We start from the raw sequence: 20,124 nt of genomic DNA, 5'->3' as shown, positions 1-20,124 counted from the left end.
TTGTTCTGTTGCACTGGCTTTACTAAATGTAATTAATTAAAGTGTATATGAATGCATATATATATATATATATATATATATATATATATATATATATATATATATATATATATATATATATATATATATATATATGTATGTATAGCAAATAGTATTGTTTTTAAACTGTGTAACAGGGGGGTCGTTGTCGCTCTAGTATTTTTTTTTGATGCATTGAGCGGGAAGCTCATGTGTGGCGTGACCTGTTCTCATTCTTGTGTCCACCTATATGTAAGTACTCATGGCACTGCACTGCACTTTGTAACTGCATTTACCAAACAGCTTGTGTCCCCCAAAGTGCACATGCTCATTTAAATTCACAGCAATTTCCAATATGAATGCATAATGCCTCCCCCCAGCTCTCTCTGTTTCTGTATGTCTCTCTCCCTCTCACAAACACACAAAATCCCTCACTCAGTTTCACGCTGCTTTTTCCCACTCCCACTCCCACCATAGTGAGTACTACAGTTGAGCAGGTTGTGTATTAACCCTGACAGACAGAGTGTGTGTGCACACACCGCAATATTCATTATCCCATATTATCACCATCCACACACACGCCCTCGTAAGCTCATGTGTTAGCAAAACATCCTTTTAATCACTTATTCACTCACTAATGCCTTTAAGAGACACGTCCCACACTTTTACACTCACGGCATCACTGTTACACATGCATAGATACACACATGTACACACTGCTGCCTCACAGTGTGCTCTTGTAGCTATTAGGCTAGTATCATTAAAGCTCTTCAGCCTAATTATCTCCCCTGATGAGCCGCAGGTCTCAATGGGACGACGGGTAGGGATCCGACATGATTGACTTGGCCTGTGCTGTTCTCAATGAGCCATTAGCCGAGTGAACAGAAACACATACACGCACACACATGCACGACCCCCCATATTAACTTCCATCTTTGTGAAAAGACCTGTCAGTTGTTTGGGAAATGCATGTGATGCAGGGATGAGTGTGTGCACTTTCTCTCAGTTTTCTGAAGGTGTGTTTGAGTGTGTGTTCGTCACTTTTTCTCTCTCATGAGCCAGGTGCCACAGGGGAATGCTGGGCATGTAAGCCGATGATGAGTGATGGCGGAGCGATGGAGGGAGATGGAAGAAGGGAGGGAGATGCCTCGCGTTCACTCTACAGATTTTGTACCAACCACTGATAAGCACTGTCACACCCCGGGAAAAAGAGTTTGTCCTATGGAGCATCGTTCATTTGAATTTCCCTCATTAAACAGCTTATTCCACGGTGTTCGGGCAACTGAGGATGATATTTGTTTTCAATGGGAGCTGTGCATGCCTGAGTTATGAAAGCCAGTAGAGAGAGAGAGGGAGTGGAAGGGAGGATGTTTTAAAGTGGGGAAATTATTTACAATAAGTTGGCGGCAGGGAGTGTAAGGAAAGGAGCAATGGTTAACCACTAATAAACATATATAATGGCTAACTGGGCTGAGAGAGGATTTCCACATGCTGTATCTGTGCCTGTTTGTCTGAAGGGTAGAAACAGAAATGCAAACACAGAGAGAGCCCAGTGGGACTTGTGGCTAGAATTTGATCCACGGCATTAAAATCTCTCTGATCACAAAGATCATTTTTTATCTTCAAAACTTCTGATCATGTTGGTCCATTAAATTCTGAGTGGGAGTTTAAGAAGATGCATCTGACCTTCACAGGGCAATGCACAATTTTGAATTAATTTGCCGTTCCAGAGAAAACACACAACTATGCTGCTTGTCCACACAGTTGCTATTTTAAAGTAAAGATTAAATTTTTTCATGAGCACCAAAAGCGAGTGAGACATCCTTTTGGGCCATTAGGCAGAGACATGTTGCACTCGGATGCAGTCGATGGAAATTCCTCCTGAAGTCATATAATCAATCTTTGGTAATTTGTGGAACTGAGTGGACCTGCCTTTTAAAATAAATTATAACTGTAATGAATTGTAGATGTGGCACGGCTGTGTGGAGGACAGTGTCCCTCTGTTCAGGCTGGAATATGTATTGGATATTTAACGATATTATTGGATGGATTGCAATGAAATTGCAACACCCTTAGGCAAACTTTTCTTCTCATCACCATAAAGTTGAAATGTGATTTTGAGTGAAATGTCTCAACAGTTTTTGCTGCAAGACTTTGGCGCAGACAATCATGTTCCTGTCACGAGGAATCATCATAACTTTGGCGGTGATTTAATTTCTCTTTTTTTGCCGTCATCTTTCATTTTCAGGCCGCCGGTTCACCTCTGAGAGTGAGTGACAACGTCTGAGGCCTCTATCGCACAGGAGCTCTGGCTTGTAGTATTGGGTATCCTGCCTGAGGGAATGAGAGAAGTGTCTATTGTATCTATTACAAAAGCTAAACTCACTCATTAGTTATTATATTTAATTGGGCTGAGTCAAATCCCTCATAGTGATTAAAAAATAAATAAAGAAAAGAAAAGCAGCAGCTCTTAATTTTTTTATTTATTTTTCCATCATGCTCTCTAAAATCAAAGTTCCTGAAGTCAGGCCCTCAGTGTGCCCTCCGTCTCCCACAGAGGTGAGAGAAGAGAGGGACGGGGTGTGGAGGGCCGGGAGAGAAATCCTGGGAACAGATGGCGGAGTGGCCCCTATGTTCAGCTGCTGGGGTGATTATAGACACAGCTGTCAGTCACTTGGCATGTAAGTGTGTGCCCACATGTGTGTATTTGTTTTTGTGTATGTATGCAGAGTCTGTGTCTCTAACTCCCCAATGTGTTCTCCAGTTCCTTTGTACTCGTGTGTCGGTAAAGTTACATTAGATCCTTGTGTTTATTGCTCTGTCATTTTTTTGCGAACATAAAGGTGTCGTGGCAGAGCTCAGATCTCAGCTCAGAGTTCAAACAAAACGTGCAAAAAAAAAGGCAAGACTCCTGTCACCTGTCATGAGCAAAATGTCTCTCTTTGGCACAGTGTGTTTCCTTTTCATTTGGCTTTATCTCCATCTAGTGGTGCGTCACACTAATGCTGCTCCCCCTGCGGTAGCATTTGTGTGACTTAGTATTCTCAGACAATTAGTTACCAGGTTCTTTATTTTTGTTTTGATTTAATTATTTAACATTTAAGCAGCACTAGAGGTTTCAGTACATGTAACTTTGCCTCTCCGCTGTTTGCAGGTTTTGTTTGCAGTGGAGTTTCATGCTGAAAACAGTCGCTTGCTGCAGTTGAAAATTATGCAAATGAGAGAGTGAGTCAAAATGTTAAAGTTGCGAGCCGTAAAACTAGACCACAGCGACTCGCTCACCACGAGCAACCTCTCTCCAATTACCTTGTTTTTGTTAATGTAACAAATATGGATTAGAGCAACCTATCATTTTTGGGATTGTCCTTATTTGTCCTTTATCTTGTCTCACAAATAATACAAACGATATGTCCTTAATCAAGGAGAAAGACGAGTGGTTGTGTTGTTCAGCATGTGGAACAACACAAACATCCGCTGCCATGATGAATTCACTCTTACTGTCACATACACATCAACATTTGTAAAGTCATGATGTTCTCTGAAAAGAATCTGAGCTAATTAGCAGCAGCTATTAGCCAGCTGTGGAAACTCTTTTGCTGAAGCAAATGAGGGGAAATGAGGAATCGAATAGGGTGCACTAAAGTTCATGAATAAAACATAAAGTCCCTGAACACTTGACATTTTATTTTTTGTTGTTTATACCTAGTTTGCAAACATCTTTTCACATTTTTCTTTGCAGCTGAGCATAGGTTTTGCGTGATTTGAGATTGCTGCATTACGTTTATGAATATGTTTATATATATGTGTCATCTAATCTTTGACAAAAACAAATGCTGTGTCTCACTTAATTGGCTGAAAGGGAAACCCCTAAACTTTGTGTTTCAGCCCAGTTTTTACAACACTGAACTGTCCCATGAAAAAGAGGAGCAGTGTTTATAAAAGGGTTTTATAGTGTTTACATTTAGTCTGTGAATAAATGTCTCTCTGAGGCTTCATGATGTCGTGTCAGGGGTCAGCTCGGTTGCTGCCATGACTAAACCACTGCACACCCTGCAGCTGGCCATCGCACGCCATCACATGCCGCCATCACACTGCCGCCATCATGCTGGAGAGAGAATAGGAGACTATGATGATGGTGGTGGTTGATAGGAAATGGATGCAAGTTAGTAGGTGAGTTCAAATGAAATGTACACCAGTGGAAAAGCAGATAAATGCAGCAGTGGGATCCACAGCTTCTTTGTGTTTTGACCGTGCTCACCATGCCGTTATCTGTGTTCGCTTGTCCGGCCCATCAGGCTCCAGAACAGGAACTCCAGGAACGCATTTATGTCTGGTCATCCACAACAGGCACAGATACACACTTCAGGAGGTTAGAAGGCTCATCTGTTTGCAACAACAGGAAAGTAGATTATTACTAATTAATTCAATAAGTACTTAATTTGTAGTTGATTTGAAACATGAGTACAATGAGGACCGTGATGTATTCTGGACACTCACTCATCGATCCGGCTCTCATTCGTTGACAAAGGCTTCCTTCCTTCCCCTCTTCAGGTTTATTACTACCCAGAATTATGCATTAGCAATTCTTGCACTGGAGCATTACGGTCTAAACCTTGTGTAAATACTATTTTCAAGGTCTAGCTCTTTTAATTAGTGCTCATCACTGACTGGGCATTTTGACAGGCAATTTGAAAGTCGTCTGATTAAAAAGAGCCATTTTTATTAAAACAGAATGTTCATGTCTTGTTAGCGATGCAATGACCTGAATATGGATTTGCTTTTTAGCAAGAATCCACCTGCTTACCACACGGTAACATTTCCCTGAGTCATGATGAAAGTGTAAAAGTCTTTTGTATTTCTGTCTTTCATTGGGCCTAAGTGTGTGATAAATGTTTCCTGCTATAAAGCGAGTGGTCCTACATCCTACTTGTTCCCTGGTGTCACTCCATGTATATTTAATTCCAAAGGGAACTATTTTTGGAACTTGTAACCAATGTTTACAGCAAAGATTTCAACATGCAAGGCAAGCTAGCAAGCATCCATAACACTGCACTGATGGACTTCAGCCTGACAGGTTTATGTAGTTATATGAACCATCATGGATCAGATTGTCAGTGTTTGGGTTGTTATTGTGGTGTGTGACTTAATGCTTATAGAGATTCACTTTTTGCCCCTCAAATACCCAGCAGCATCTCTTCTCCCATGTAAAGGGTCAGTTCTCCCAAATTATATTCAAAGTACTATTTAGACAATACTTTCTTGTGGTATACATCCATCCAGATAGTCAGGTTGTTGTGTTGGTTTGATGAGTGACATCAGCATGTATCCTTCAGAGATGCACATAATGCATGTTAATGACTATTACAGGAAAAGCTCTACAGGAGGCCTTTAGTTTGATCAGGAACAGAAATATTGTAGGACAGACTACTTCTAAACTGGATTAGGGAACACTGGCTTTGCTTCAGTTATACTCATTTGGGGGGACAAGTTAATGAGGCGTTAAAGCCACAGTAGCTCTTTTAAATCCACTACATTGACTTGGAATGGTGCATCCCCAGCCTGTTAGTCCGGCGTCTTTGTACCTGCAAGCTTTTTAGAGGACAGTAAGAGGAACAGACTGTTTTATTATTATCTAGCATCATTTCCAGTCCAATCCCTGCAATAACCTTATCAGAGACATTTTTAACAATATGTTCAGTTAGAGTCACTCACCTTGTTTTCAAGGGAGAATGAAGACGGTTATTTATGGTGTATGAAAGATCATGTTCGGACACAACAGATTGCAGTTCCAGTTTCCGTGTTTTGGTTTCATAGCAAATGATTTGCTGTGTACAGATACTTTTAGCTCTGATATATTAAAGACATTTTTATGGTTAGTTTGTGCTAAGTGCACTCTAAAATTAATAATAGGGTCATAGATCAATTAAAAAAGCTTTTGTAGCTCAAGAAGTACTAATTAAGGAGCTATGGGTGGAGACAGTATGCCCACTGCTGCTTAGCAAGTAAGAAATACTCTACCATGGTCCAATTTTAAGACGATTGTCTTGAAATATCACAGATTGCACAACTCCAAATTTCCCTTTTGGGAAAACAAGATATTTTCTGATTGTTTTTTGTTCCTTTTGAGTCTTTAACATATACTGAATATGATATTATTTTCTCCTTTTTGGTCTAAGTAAAGAGAACAGTCTGTTTATTTATTTAGTTTATGCCATCGATTAACCATTAGCTTCTGCCGGAGCACTTACTAATCTTCCGGGTCCACATGTTAAAAGATATACAAGTAAAACAATAATACAACTGTGGAAGCAAGGTTCAAAACTATCAATAATTAAATAAAATTGATGAAATTATCACATAACAAACAACAACAAACTAAAGGCAAGGATTACAGTTACAACAAAATGACCAAACACACAAACATGTAGAATATTCATGACAAGAGCCAGTCATACAGTCTGCTTTAAGTATATCTGCATTTGATTCTAAATGCAGATTGGATTCTCTAATATTGTTGGATAACTTGCTCAATTCTACAGAAGCTCTATACATAACTGTATGTTTTAATAAAATGTGTTTAAGATTTGGGGATAACTAATTGTCATTTATCAACATAACAAGTATCAGCCAATAAGAAAAATAGCCAATGTAGTTTACTTTTTGCCTTCTTATAAGAGCGACAGAGAGTCAAAGAAGCCATAACCTTGAAGGCCTTAAGATTGATGAACCGAAGACCTGGAAAACGGCTCCTACTAATTCGCTCTTGTCAAGTGCTTTGTTGCAGTTATGCATCAAGAATAATGCTGGTGGAGTCATTTTGCTTATGGCAAGATAATGCGCAATTTAGAGATTTGGGGCCTTTTTTCAGGTTAGTGGAGAGAAAACATCCCAAATACACATTTAGTGTTACATTTATTACAGTTTGTCAAACAGCATCTAGAGATTTCTCCTGAATTCACCAAAAACACATTTGAAAATGTCTGATTGCCATATTTTAACATAAAATAAAAACTTGGATACAAAAAATAATTTCAGTCTCAATGTTAGCAATGAACCGTGATAGATAGACCAATAGATACTAATGTATCTGTGAGTTGAAATGTTTAACCTATTCACCTGTAGTGTCTCCCCTGAAGCGAGGGAGCAATTGTTTTTAGGGGGTTTCCACTGAAATTAAAATACACCACTTGCACTATATATGCATACAACATGTTTCACATATGACATATTAGAAGAGAGGCATATCACAGCAATTTCAAGTAGTTTTCTATCCATATAATAGTAAACTTTTATACACAGACACCCACATCAATACTCACTCGAAAGGTCCAGAGGTGAAACAGAGCACATGGTGACTCCTACTCGTTCCTTCCCAGCACAACTGGACGAATGCATTCACTTTAAAGTAGGAAGGAATCCAAGTAATCAAACCACATCTCAGAAACACACCACGAGTTTGATTTGCCAGAGCAGTTTTCTTCCCGTGCGGTGCGATGGAGATAATTGTTTTTTTCTCTGCTTTGCAGCAGCTGCAGATGCCCACGGATAAAATCATATTACTTTCAAAGCCAAATCTGATCACAGTCGGCAGCTGAGAGAAAACATTTGACACACTTTCTGATGTCAAACACAGCGTGCAGTTCTTTCCAAATTGATTCAGACTCTGAAACAATACCAACATAGCTGTGAACACAAGGATGTACATGTGGCACTATATCTTAATTATTGGAGTGTATAAGAGTAGTTGTATAGTCGCAGTAATCGTGTTTTGTGTTGTTTTTCTGGTGTCCACCAACCACCACGTACATATTTTTTATCAACGATGCAAATATACAAATATACCTCTCATGTTTATTTTGGATGTAGCTCAAGAAAAGGCCACGTGTTGTAGATTCACAAACTAATTAAAAATCTAAACATCCCTACATCACGGCTCTGCTGAATGCTCAAAAGAAAAAGGGTTTTGTTGTTTATTCATCTGTGACGGGTTCTCTGCGCTTACGCATCGCATGTTGTTTCTTTTTATCCATTATTAATTGCAACAGAAGTCTCTGTTCTTGTGCTGCGTGTGCTAATGAAAGCTTGCCGAGTCATTGCAGATTCATACAGACATAAACACGTGATCCTTTGCACCAGTCAGATAAAGGAAAACGCAGGTCTAACACAGCAAGAAAGGAGAAATATGCACAATGTACTAAATCAAACTCTAAACTCAATTCACATTTATCCACCACAGACAAAAGTTTTTTGTATAAATATTGTATTTCAAAATATGACTCACATATTAAAATGTATCCAGATAAGGGATGACTGAAAACACCAGTAGGTGGCGATAGATCATTTAACTATTTGTATTTATTTTGATGGCTGGTTGTTTCTCAACTCTGAGACCGAGGGATAAATGTGTTGTATACTTGATAAGGTGTTATGTCACCGCCCACCAACATGTTCTTTCATGTTCCTCTGTGCGAGCTGTTGTTTTGTCGAAGAATCACAGTCCATGTTGCGCCACAAAGAGCAAAGGGTCCACCATTTTTAAGGTGTCTTTTGTACGTTCTACAGCTTGGGTGAGGTGAGATACAAGTTCAAAATGTCAAAAATGGACCTCATCTTGTGGAGCTTGGAAGTTCTCACGCTGTCAGAAAAGGTAGATGAGGTCATTAGGGATCAGTTTTTATTTAATTATGGTAAAAGATGTGGTACAACTGGTCGTGTGCAATGCCAGCGTAGGTACTCAGGACTGTGGTAGTGTCAGTGTAAAGGTTCCTGTGGGCGACACAAATGAAAAGAAAGGTTTCAAATACAAAGTCTCCCTTTTTAAAACTGCATCAAAGAACCTGTGTTGAACATCTCTTACGCTGCCTTCTCCTCCAGCTTCAGGCCCTTGATGTTATCCAGGTATCCACTGGCAGTGTTGACGGCACTGTCATAGTAGGACTTGACGGTGTCTGAAATCTTAGTCAGCGTGCCCGGCTCCACCTCCTTAACCTGCCTCGGCAGACGGAAGCTTTCAGTGCCTGCACAAAACAGTCCAGAGGGGTCAAAGGGTACCACATTTTATCAGTGAAACAACACATATTATGACCACTGATTCATCCAATTCCGTATTAAATGTCATGGTCTGAAAAGGCACTTACTGAGAGCGAGGAGCGCAACCAGCACAGTAACGACCAGGAGCTTATTCATGCTGTCACTCGTATCTATAAGAGCAGAGAAAAGAAAGAGACGTTTAAAAGCTTACCTCACTTTATCCACTAGGGTGAGACATTGTCAAATCCATTTCTCCACTCAGAGGTAGCGGATAGATTTGTGCTGATAGATTTGTGTTGATATTAACTGTCTATGTCTTTTTTACTCTTCTAGCCTTCAAATAACAACGGTTTTCTAAATTTAGAATTATGTTAAACATGCATGTTATGTTGTTAAATATACATTTTCTTTGAAAGTTTCTCATTTAACATTCAAAAGGCTGAAGAAGACTCAAGTAAAAGTGTCAGTACTCACTGTATTCCTCTTCAGAAAACAGAGTAAGAGGCCCCACTGGCCAACCTGTTTATATAGGAGTGAGAATGTGTTGACTTGTCGCTCCGGGAGCCAAAGTGCACTCGGTGGAAGATAAACCTGTGCTGTTGCCCGGTGTGTGATTCTGGCAATGTGTGTGACATTGTGTCTTGATAAAACCAGCGTGGCTATCTTTGGCTAACCTAAAGGGCTTAAAACATCATCAAAAGCCACTGAGTGGATTTCATAAGCACAGGGGCTGAAGGGGGGCATCATGTTGGTACATGTCCCATGAACTCTGTGTGTTTCCACGTCACCTATGAATACACCCGGATCAATTATTTCCCATTGATTAGGTTCACAGTTCATTAATGCAGCACATTCTTCCACGTTGCCCTGACCACAACCTCCACGAGGAGGAGGAACTTGTTACTTGCACAATGTTGGTGTTGCGTTCTTGTCACATTACAATAGTCCTAAGTCCTACTAAGATGGCACGATGTCTACAGTGTGTTAAACACGTCATCCGGCTAATTTGAGTTGTGAAACATTTAGGTCACATTAGGTCAATATATACTTGGCACCAGTTAAAAGACACCTTGCAGCTCTTTTTTTTAATGAAAGGTCATTTGGGGTTATTTTTATGTTCTTTCTTCCACTTGTCTGTGTCAAAGATCCCAGACCAACTTCCAGTCATCAGTGGGTTAATCAGAAATTGAGAAACAATTGTTTTCGCACAAGATTTGTAGACAAAGGCAAAATGTGAAAAGCATTATTTTTTTGTTTTTTTAAACTAGGAGTACAAAGTGCAACTCATTTGGTTTTGGTGATTTTCTGTTGTTCGTGGTTTGCTCATATGAATTGTGTTTATTTTTATATAGTAACATTACTTTATGTTTGTTAATTCATTTACAATTATGTTGATGTTATTTTTAATTAATACATTGTTTGTCAATTTGTTTATCTTTTCCTGTGATTGATTAGTTCTTTTAGCCTTGAGGACGGTAAATATGTGCAAATTCCTGTTTTGTTTGCCATGGCAGAACATTTGTACGGAGGCGTAATCCATTTATTAGGAAGTCAAAAACATGAACTCTGTTTTCTGAATCAAAAAGATTATTATCGCGAGAAAAAAAGAGCTGATTCTCTTCTTTTTTCTGAATTAATGAGATTAACGCTCCTACCATTTCAGTCAATTTTAATAAATCCATAGATAAATAATTAAATATTTCAAGAAATCCTCAAATACATGAATAAAGCAATACATGTACCGATACATTCATGGAATTACATATACTCAATGAGTTAAAATACTTAAATAAAGAGATAATTTTTTGTGTGTGTAAAAAACATTACTTTTGTTTATTTCAGGGAACTTGTATTTCCAATTGCCACCTTTTTTTCGTCGCCCTTTTTCTTTCCATCTTTCATATGATAAATGATGTGCTGTGGTTATCGTACAGACTGAGACCAAACAACAGCACAATAATTATTGAGCGAGCACAACGTGTGGTCCCCTGAAATAAATCAAAGTAATCGATTGAAAAATCTCCTTTGAAAGTAAAAAAAATAATAATTGGTTCATTGACCTTTAATGACTGACATATTCATGTATATCGGATTGCATTTATATGTATGTCTTTGTTTGCTTCAGGAATTATGAAATGTTGTTCATAGACATTTATTTATTTAAATGACTTAAATTACATTCATGAAACTCATAAATAATGAAAATTATAAATCATGAAACTTATTAATCATGAAACTTATATATCATAAAACCTTTATATCAAAGGTGAGAGCTTCTTGTGTTTGATGTATTTTCAGAGTTCTTACAGTCATGGAAAACCTGGGAAAGTCATGGAATTTTAAAATGGTTATTTTCAGACAAAAGTCCCTGAAAAAAAAAAGAAAATCCCAAAAGTTTTAAAAAAATCATGGAAATGTGTTACATTCATATTGTTAATTTACTTTGTTTGAAATAATTAGCATGTTTTAAATAAAGACGCTTAAAATTTAACCAGGCATACTCCCAATCGATATAAATGTTTATTTGTTGAATTGTTTTCAATCAAACTATTGTCTCTCATTCATTTGTGTCATTTCAGGTGTACTGTGATTTGGAATTCTCATTGACAGTTTAAATACTACATTTATTCACTTTTTTATGTATACACGGAGATTTCACATAATGTTTGCTCATAGAAATGTGGTTTAAAGTCATGGAAACGTCAATGTCCTGCTGCTTGTGACCTGAGTGTGAGCAGAGCGGGATTCAAACCGTCAGACAGCTTGAGCTTTTCTTTGAATCCAGCTGAGAGAGCTGTGATGATTTGGCTCAGCAAGAGACGACATTAAACTGCATATTTGAGCCGTACACATGTACAATACAACAGTGTTGTTGCGTCACGTCTAGAACTCTGTAATTACAGTCGGGAGGTTTTTTTAATATTCAATCAAAATGCTTAGAAAGTTATAATCACCAGAATGTCTGAAATGATACAGAACTGAAGAACAGCACATCCTGCTGCGTTCACACTGCAAGTCATCATTCAAAACGACATCAGACTCGGCCAACTGCTAATGTCTATTAACACTAAATAAAATAAATGCTTCATTGAGTTGTGATTCATTGCTGACTGTGAAAAAAAAGTGTCTTCAACACCTTCATATCTAGTAAATATGACTCTTGGAGGAATAGTCCATGTGGTTCTATGCTTCGATAGTTAAATGTAGCATAAGAATGAACAGATTGTCGGCATTAACCATTTAACATACTGGGCCCAAACTGATAGACGAGCTCTGGTGAGAAAGTTTGAAAATATATACTTTTGAAAAACACAACTTCATATGTTATAACGCATTCATTACGAATTACAATTGTATCAGAATTGCAGCTGATATTAAAAAACAGCCTCACCATTTTTGATTGGAAAATCTTAATGTATATGATAACAAATTGAGATTTTTTTTCTTTTTTTTTAAATAACTTAAATAAAAGTTAGTTATAAAACACTATTATAAACTATAACTATGACTAGTGGAGCCTAGAACAACTTGTGTTCGTTCATTAAGTAGTGTTAAGAGGATAACTTATGCCACAAAATTAAGCTTTATGATATCAACTGTTGAAGTAAAACCTTAAATCTTTTGACAAAGAAGCACATCTCATGTAGTTTCCGTTCATTTTAATGAACACACTCACACATATACAAACACAATCACACAGAGACTTTGGTTAGTGTATCAAACACATAATACTGTACATGCACAATTTGCATAGGTTGTGTTCGACTTGCTTTTAACTCTGCATGATTTGGCAAAAGATATTATTTGAAAAGAGGCAAAGGATTGTATTTGCATTGTGCATCACTTTTCTTAGCCTAAACAGGTGTAGTTTCTCTGATCTATGATCTATCACAGGCTACTGACAGGCGCCTTGCTCCAGTGGGTCTTCTTTACTCGGCGGGCAAGAATTTGTCCAGGTAGACCTTGATATGGTCGATGGTTTCGCTCAGAGCGTCTCCGACATGGGGGCGGACGTAGTGTCCGTACAGGCCCAGCACTGTGGTACGAGCCTTGTCCACCAAGGGACCTGCTTCCTGGCCCAGGCCGCTGCACAAATCCGGGAAGACAGATGATTTTAATAAATCTCCAGAATAAAAAGATGAATCCACTGCCCAGAAAACCAACTTGCATTTCATGTGTAAGTCTATTCTAAATAGAAATTGGGTTTTTACAGCACATTTGTAAGACAGGACATTCACAGCGTGAGTAGTTCTCAGTGAACACTTACGTTGCAACCTTGACGAGGGCTTTTAACTCAGGCTTGGTCTGCAGCCCCTCAACGTAGTCTTTGGCAACCTGTCCATGCTCGCTACCTCCAGCTTTCTCCATCATCGGGGCAGCGGCGACCTGCAGCTTGCCGAAAGCATTCAGCAGCCTCTTGTAGAACACAGATTTCATGGAATCATACTTTTCGACAAGATCCGCCGATGGTGTGGGAACCTGACACAGGCTCATGGAGACTGGAGTGAAATCAGAAAGATAGGATTGTTATGATCGTGTGGTCAAAAATTAAACAAATGGGCATCAGTCGAAAGAGCATTAAGGGGTGTTAGTTTGAAAAAGCTATCGATGTGAATTATTGCTTTGGGAAAATTATCAAAGAACCCAATAAAAGCTGCTTTGCATATCTTCATAATACTCTTGGTAACTTGAATGCAACGAATGCAATAGAAAACATGTTCGATTTAATTTTTTTTTAAAGAATTGAAGAGCCCTGAAAATAATTTACATTTAAAACATTTTGCTTCAAAAGGTTTTGCAATTTGGATATTTTTTAAATATAAAGCTTTAGTTGAAAATCAAAATCCATACACTGCAAATGTTTAGATTGTATTAGTATGTTGCCTTACCCTGCAGGGCGAGGATCAGTGCCACGGCGTATTTTGCATTCATATCTGCAACAAAAGAAAAGAAAAAGTTTGGTGATTCAATATATATAATAATCAGTAAACACAAATGATAAACACAAAGATGAAACTGCAAAAATGATATACCTTAATGTTTTACAAACAAAAAAGGTTTTAGTGAAATGTATTCAAAAGTAGCTTTAGAAAAGAAATGCTGCAAATGCTGCTGCAGTAAGAAGAGGGATTACCTGCGGTTGTGTTGGACGTACGGATCCAAGAAGTGACAGTCTGCTCTGAAAGTGAGTCGTCTGTAACTGGGAGCTCACATCTGGACTGGATGATATAGGGGGGGACTGCAAACAAACGTCATCTGATGAGCATACACACGCGTACACACACGCTTGCACATGCACCCTCGCATACATGACATCTCACCTAAACAAAGTCCAGTGAACATGATATTCACTTTAAATATTGCATGTTGAAATAGGACTTATGCAACGTTCCTCAAATGAAAGTTTATCTGTATTCATATGCCGATGCACTTGGAGTCCTACTGATAATACGTTTGTTTGGGTGTGGGTTCGCAAAACGTCCTATAGTGCATGCGTGTCAAAATCGTTACGTCTGATATGGCAAAGAACGTTGAAAGACACATATGTGTTGTAACCTGCTGCAGTAAAATATATTTTTATATCAATATTTCTTTAAAAGCTAATCAGAATAATTTCACAATACCTGCTCAGAGATAGATCAGAGGCAAATGGGCAGCAGGTCAACCGAATAGGACATGTGTAGACACACTGTACTTTATGTACCCAGTGCATGCTGGGATTTCTTCTTTCCCCTCTCACCCTCATAGCCCGAGACAGCGTCCTTGCAGGGTTAAAAAACACACTTTTTACAACATTTTAAAAATGTTTCTTGTTCTTCTGTGATTTTATATTGATACTTTTTCCATGTGTCCTATACTTCCAGATTTTGGGAAAGAGTAACACTTAAAACATCTAAAACTAGTTAGAAGTATTTGTTCAATAGCTAAACTTAATGTAACTCATTCAGTATCAAATTCAGTAATTGTATGCATTGCTGCCATTAAACGTCCGCCCTCTCTCTTTGCCTCTCTTGCAGGACAAGTGGGACCCATGCAGCGACAGGGGTTTATTAGAGATTATTTCTGTATTTGACCTAACCAGCAAAGCTCGATGAAACCTTTAGATATGATCAGTTCAGCATTGAATGGTAATAATTGCAGATATGCCATGTGGTAAGAATATTCATTTATTTGTCAGCTTTCCTTTAGTTTTGACATCAGTTGCATTAGTTGTCTAAATTGGCGTGTAAATTTCAATGGTTTTCTGGATCTTCTTCCACACAGAGCTTTTGAGGTTAAAGGCCCATGCGACGTATCTGTCAGTCACTGGTTGGATGTGGTCTGCATAGTAAGCACCAATAAAGCTCACCACTGGTTCTCCGAAATCCTGGACCTTAGATTTGGCTTCCCTATGAGATGCAAAAGTTCACAAATTTGTGACTTACTCTATGTGCCCGCAAACAAAATAAATGAACAATTCTGATAACTGGCAATCATTTACAGAGATCCAATGTGATTGCATTGATAATGATGATGCTGGTCATGATACCTGGTTTTCTCCACCAGCCTGCTCAGTAGTCCTGGAGAGTCCTGATTTAGGCCCTGATTCTGGGCAAGAAGCGGGCCACATGCTGCAGAGAAGGATGTTTGTTAGCCAAAAATAGCCAAAGACGCAACAAGTTCAGAAATAAAAGGAACTGAAACTGAGGAAGTAGAATAATTAATTTAAAGCCATACCTTGCATTAGTAAGACGAGACCGAAAACAAGCTCTTTCACATGCATCTGCCGTGAGAAACACAACTCACCGGTTTAGTTGTCATATAGTTGTATCATGGTAAACTAGCGCATTATGTCCCTTTTTAATAATAAAATCATCACAATTTCAAATAAAACTAATTATTTTAAAACATTTGAATTTGTTCATTAACATCACCACAAACGTAGGAGTGAAGGGTATTTTTTTTACCTTTTCCTCTGGCTCTGGTCAACAGGAGCTGAATCAAACAAGTGTTATCAAGCCATTCTATTTGTATTTGTATAAGGTGACCGCAACAGCATAAACATTGGTCCAGATAGGATGACCATTCATCTGCTGTTTTTTCATCATTGTGTTGATGAAAATCTGAGAGACAGCAAAGCAGCAGGTCTTTGATTAAAGTGTTGAAAACAACACAAAGAAGGGTTCTTCTTTCTCTCTGACTTTCTCTTTGGAAAAACATTTTGCACAGGAAATGCACAGAAAATGCACATTTAGAGAGATTCAATTTATGTTTTATAATACTTCAAAGACACAGAACACTGACTTTTAAGATTCACATGCAAACTTATTTTCATTGTTTTTCATGCATCACAGAAGTTTCTGTTATAGAAGGTTCTGTGATGGACCACAATGTTAATGGTCGACTTGCAGATCTTGAACCCTTGATATCTTTTCAAAATCAACATTAGCTGAGTTCACTAACTGTCCGAGTGCCCTTTGAATCAGACAACTCAAACCATTTGGCGGGGGCTGATATGTATACAGGCCAGTCAAAGTCTCTGTTCTGGCAGTGGAACCATGGTTTTTAGAAGAGGGGGGATGGCAGGATGGGGTCAAACATGTTCAGCCAAGCGAACATTTCTGTGGGCAGAGTCCACAACAAAATCCATAAAATGTCCTTTGCTCCAGGCCTGCTGAACGTTCTGGTTTTGAGTTCATAACGTCGCACAAACCTGATCTCTCAGCTGTCTAAACAGTTGGTATTGAGATATTTCCTTGTTTTTAAATGGTGTGTTTGGCTTTACACATCTGTACTAGCCTGTAGTAGTGTGTGTGTATGTGTGTGTGTGCGTGCGTGTACGTGTGCTTGTGTATGTGTGCAAGTGCATGTGTATGCGTCCCTGACATGACTTCAGCCTCCCAGTAAAGGTATATTTATTATACAATATGTACATTTAATAAATACAATTTATTTTATATTACACAAAATATAGACAATGTATTATATTAGTATTTTGTTTGGCTAAGAATACAATTGTGTTAAGGGTCAAAATATTATATAAACTGTATATATTTTTAAAATTGTAGTGCCCCTTCTTTGCTGTCATTTAACAGCATAACTAACTTTTAGAAAGTTAGAAATACTTAACATATTACATTTAGGGTCAAGTTGCTTTTAGATTAGGCAGGTTATCAGGAAGAAGATTTTCAGTTGAACAGTTGAAGCACAAAGTTCTTTTAACATGAACAATGGACTCTCTAATCAGTCCGATAGCTGAAAATAATGAACCAAATGACTAAACTAATTGAAGTGAAAGTGATGTGAGTATAATTTCAGCCCACACACCTGATGCAATACAAGCATAACCTGTGACCTCTGCACAACAGCTGCTGAACTCTGTCACTATGTTCTCTTCACAGGAACAGATTTCAATGAACTGGTGGATTATTAACCCAGCATAAACACTGACTTTAGCCCAGGAATTGTGAAATGGCAGAAAAGCAGCCATGTTGGCACTTGCCCTTTGGTACCAGCTATTACATTATCCACCAGATACTGCTGGCTGTTCTTTGGTTAAGTGATCAGCTTCAGTGCCAATTAATATGATATAGACCCTATTATAAGTTGGTCAAAGTACTGTAAATCCATAACGTTCTGACCAATCAGTGGTTAGTTCAGGAATGATTGTGTTTAAAACATTTTTTAAATCTTTTTCTATTTAATGTGTCCCCACATCCATCCATTTACTATCCACTTATCTGGCGCTGGGCTGTGGGTGCAGCAGGCTCGCCCATTTCAATGTGAAGGAGCAGCTACTCTAGTGTGAGCTCCTTACGGATGTCTGTGCTCCTCACTCTCTCCGGCTCAGCGCAGCCATCCTACGTAAGAAGCTCAATTTGGCCACCTGTATGTTAACTCTTGTTCTTTGGGTCGCTACCTAAAACACATGACCATAGGTGAGGGTTGTAACATCGATGAACTTGTAAATGGAGAGCTTTGCCTTCCAGCTCAGCTCCACCTTACCACAGAATTCAGATAAAACGTCAGTCACTGGCACTGCACCGAAACAACTGTCCGGCTCAAGCAACAAGACCCCAAGATACTTGAACTCCTCCCTACCATGGGGCAGTGACTCACTCCCAACCTGTGTGTGCTGAAGGTCACCTTCTGCAGGTGTCAACAGAACCACATCATCATCTACAGAGAGACCCTCTACACCCCACAGCTGTACCTGAGAATTGTGTCTATGGAAGTTTTAAACAGGAGTGGTGATATGGGAGAATCCTGGTGGTGGCCAACGTTTTTTTACTTTGTGCAGGATATTTGGACACAGGTCTCACTTTGGTCGTACAAAGACCGGGTGGTTTGTAGCAAAGACCCAGTAACCCCGCATTCCCACAGTTCTTCCAACAGCACACCCTGAGGGATGCGTCTGTAAGCCTTCTTCAAATCCACAAAACATGTACAACTGGATGGGCAATGTCACATGACTCCTCCAACAGACCTGCAAAGGTAAAGAGCCTTCAAACTCTGCCTCCTTCTCGAAAGATGTGTTTGTAGGATTCAGAAGTTCCTCAAAGTGCTCATTACCTTTGTCCTTAATATCCTCAGTCAGTTTCTGCAAACGATTTGCGAGAACTTCTTTAAGGCCATTAAGAAGTCTGTTTTGACAAACAGTTTTCAAAGACTACTGGGCCAGCCAAGGCCCAAAAGACCATGGTCCGCGGTTACATGATTCGAATTACTGGCTTAGTCCGACTAAAATCGAATTATCCCGTTCATGTAAACACCTTTATTCGAATTGATAATTTAATTGTAATTGATAATTCGAATAACGCGGCATGTAAACGCTGAATCGGTCGGAACTGGACAATGCGTTTGTGCGTATGCTCAAGATCCCGCCGCCCTCCTCCCTCTCTCCCTCTCGCTCAGGTCGTGACCCGGAAGTCGAAAGAGACGATAAGTTGTCACGGCCGGCAGAAACAAACAAACGTAAAAGTCGGGTTACGAGACGATACTACCTTCGGTGGGTGTCTCTGCTAGCTCCCTGATGTAGCCAGCTAGCGCTGCTGCTAGTTCACCGTTTGCTCGCCGCTAGCTCCCCGACAAGCACCGAAGCTAGCGGGGTTCTCTTCATTATGAAGAGTGAAGAGGTCAAGCGGAGATGGCTGTGTCACCACTACATGTAATGCAAAAAACAGCGCCACCTATCGTATCGGATATGACATGCATTCGGCCAATGATTCGATTTATTCACCGCCATGTATATTAGGATAACAGCAGTTGCCCCGAAAGAGAGCAAACTCCGACTAAAGCAAGATTTGAATTAATACCATCATGTGAAATACAGCCTCAACAGAAATTGCCCCCGCAGTCTTTTGCATTTCTTCACAGCATTGATTAGTTTTTCAAAAAGACCGTACTATCTTACAGGTTTGCTTGTATGTACTTTTTTTTCAAGAAAGAAAGAATACATCTGATTAAAAGGGGACTAGGTGATAAAAAAAGATGTGCATGAAATACAGAGGCTCCTCGGTTTAATATACACTGATTGTCATCTGATTGCATTGTTTAAATGACTAACCACAAGCTTTTTTGGCACCTTTTTAATCTTATAATATTTAACCTATGGCAGTTTTTTAATGTTGTCTTTAAATGTTGTACCCTAATAAGATCAGGTTATGTATATTGTAAATTATTAATGTATTTGATGTATTTTTTTAATTGTGTTTTTATCTCTGTAATATTTTAGATAAATACATCAGTCAATCAACTGCAGTGTTTTAACCACTGTGTTTTAATTAATTGCAGTAATTTATGTAACATATTGGAACCATACTTTTATACACCAGAACTCTTTGTTAACATTAATTTAATGAATTCAGTACATCAGAAGTTCTGGTTTTTTTTCTATTGAAATACTGATCTTACCACAATATTTTTTTAAATATAAATATAAATATATATATATATATATATATATATATATATATATATATATATATATATATATATATATATATATATATATATATATATATATATATATATATATTATAGCACATTTTCCAGATTATTTTCAATTAAATAAAACATCTCTATTCAGAGAGGCAA

The 20,124-nt window shown here is 38.5% G+C and overlaps 2 protein-coding genes and 1 long non-coding RNA gene across 3 annotated transcripts; all 3 read right to left on the bottom strand.

The window, feature by feature from the left end:
* Positions 1-8,688: 8,688 nt before the first annotated feature.
* On the bottom strand, positions 8,689-9,587 carry apoc2 (apolipoprotein C-II). The gene is made up of 4 exons (XM_068570599.1): positions 9,523-9,587; positions 9,156-9,218; positions 8,876-9,035; positions 8,689-8,784 (listed from the first exon to the last, which is right to left on the bottom strand). Exons 2-4 carry the CDS (start codon positions 9,202-9,204, stop codon positions 8,697-8,699), a joined length of 297 nt encoding a protein of 98 aa, XP_068426700.1. The 5' UTR covers positions 9,205-9,218; positions 9,523-9,587; the 3' UTR covers positions 8,689-8,696.
* A 3,105-nt stretch (positions 9,588-12,692) lies between these two features.
* apoa2 (apolipoprotein A-II) lies at positions 12,693-14,287 on the bottom strand. Its single transcript, XM_068570539.1, has 4 exons — positions 14,183-14,287; positions 13,938-13,982; positions 13,316-13,547; positions 12,693-13,134 (listed from the first exon to the last, which is right to left on the bottom strand). The coding sequence occupies exons 2-4, from the start codon at positions 13,978-13,980 to the stop codon at positions 12,978-12,980; spliced, it is 432 nt and encodes a 143-aa protein (XP_068426640.1). The 5' UTR covers positions 13,981-13,982; positions 14,183-14,287; the 3' UTR covers positions 12,693-12,977.
* A 940-nt stretch (positions 14,288-15,227) lies between these two features.
* On the bottom strand, positions 15,228-18,992 carry LOC137781651 (uncharacterized). The gene is made up of 3 exons (XR_011077225.1): positions 15,766-18,992; positions 15,578-15,659; positions 15,228-15,437 (listed from the first exon to the last, which is right to left on the bottom strand). It is a non-coding gene; the product is annotated as an uncharacterized lncRNA (long non-coding RNA).
* Between the last annotated feature and the right edge of the window lie 1,132 nt (positions 18,993-20,124).

The sequence above is a fragment of the Clinocottus analis genome, unplaced genomic scaffold (genome assembly GCF_023055335.1).
Source record: "Clinocottus analis isolate CAN_PGR_092001 unplaced genomic scaffold, fCliAna1.0.p SCAF_9, whole genome shotgun sequence".
NCBI lineage: Eukaryota > Metazoa > Chordata > Actinopteri > Perciformes > Cottidae > Clinocottus > Clinocottus analis.
The sequence above is the reverse complement of the archived record's forward strand: the minus strand, read 5'-3'. Positions and strand labels throughout refer to the sequence as shown.

Coding starts and splice junctions, on each gene's coding strand:
- apoa2 (XM_068570539.1), bottom strand. CDS start 13,980: ATGAATGCAAAATACGCCGTGGCACTGATCCTCGCCCTGCAGG. Junction 13,548..13,937: donor ACTGATCCTCGCCCTGCAGG/GTAAGGCAACAT, acceptor ATTTCACTCCAG/TCTCCATGAGCCTGTGTCAG. Junction 13,135..13,315: donor GCCCTCGTCAAGGTTGCAAC/GTAAGTGTTCAC, acceptor GGATTTGTGCAG/CGGCCTGGGCCAGGAAGCAG.
- apoc2 (XM_068570599.1), bottom strand. CDS start 9,204: ATGAATAAGCTCCTGGTCGTTACTGTGCTGGTTGCGCTCCTCGCTCTC. Junction 9,036..9,155: donor GGTTGCGCTCCTCGCTCTCA/GTAAGTGCCTTT, acceptor TGTTTTGTGCAG/GCACTGAAAGCTTCCGTCTG. Junction 8,785..8,875: donor AAGCTGGAGGAGAAGGCAGC/GTAAGAGATGTT, acceptor TGTCGCCCACAG/GAACCTTTACACTGACACTA.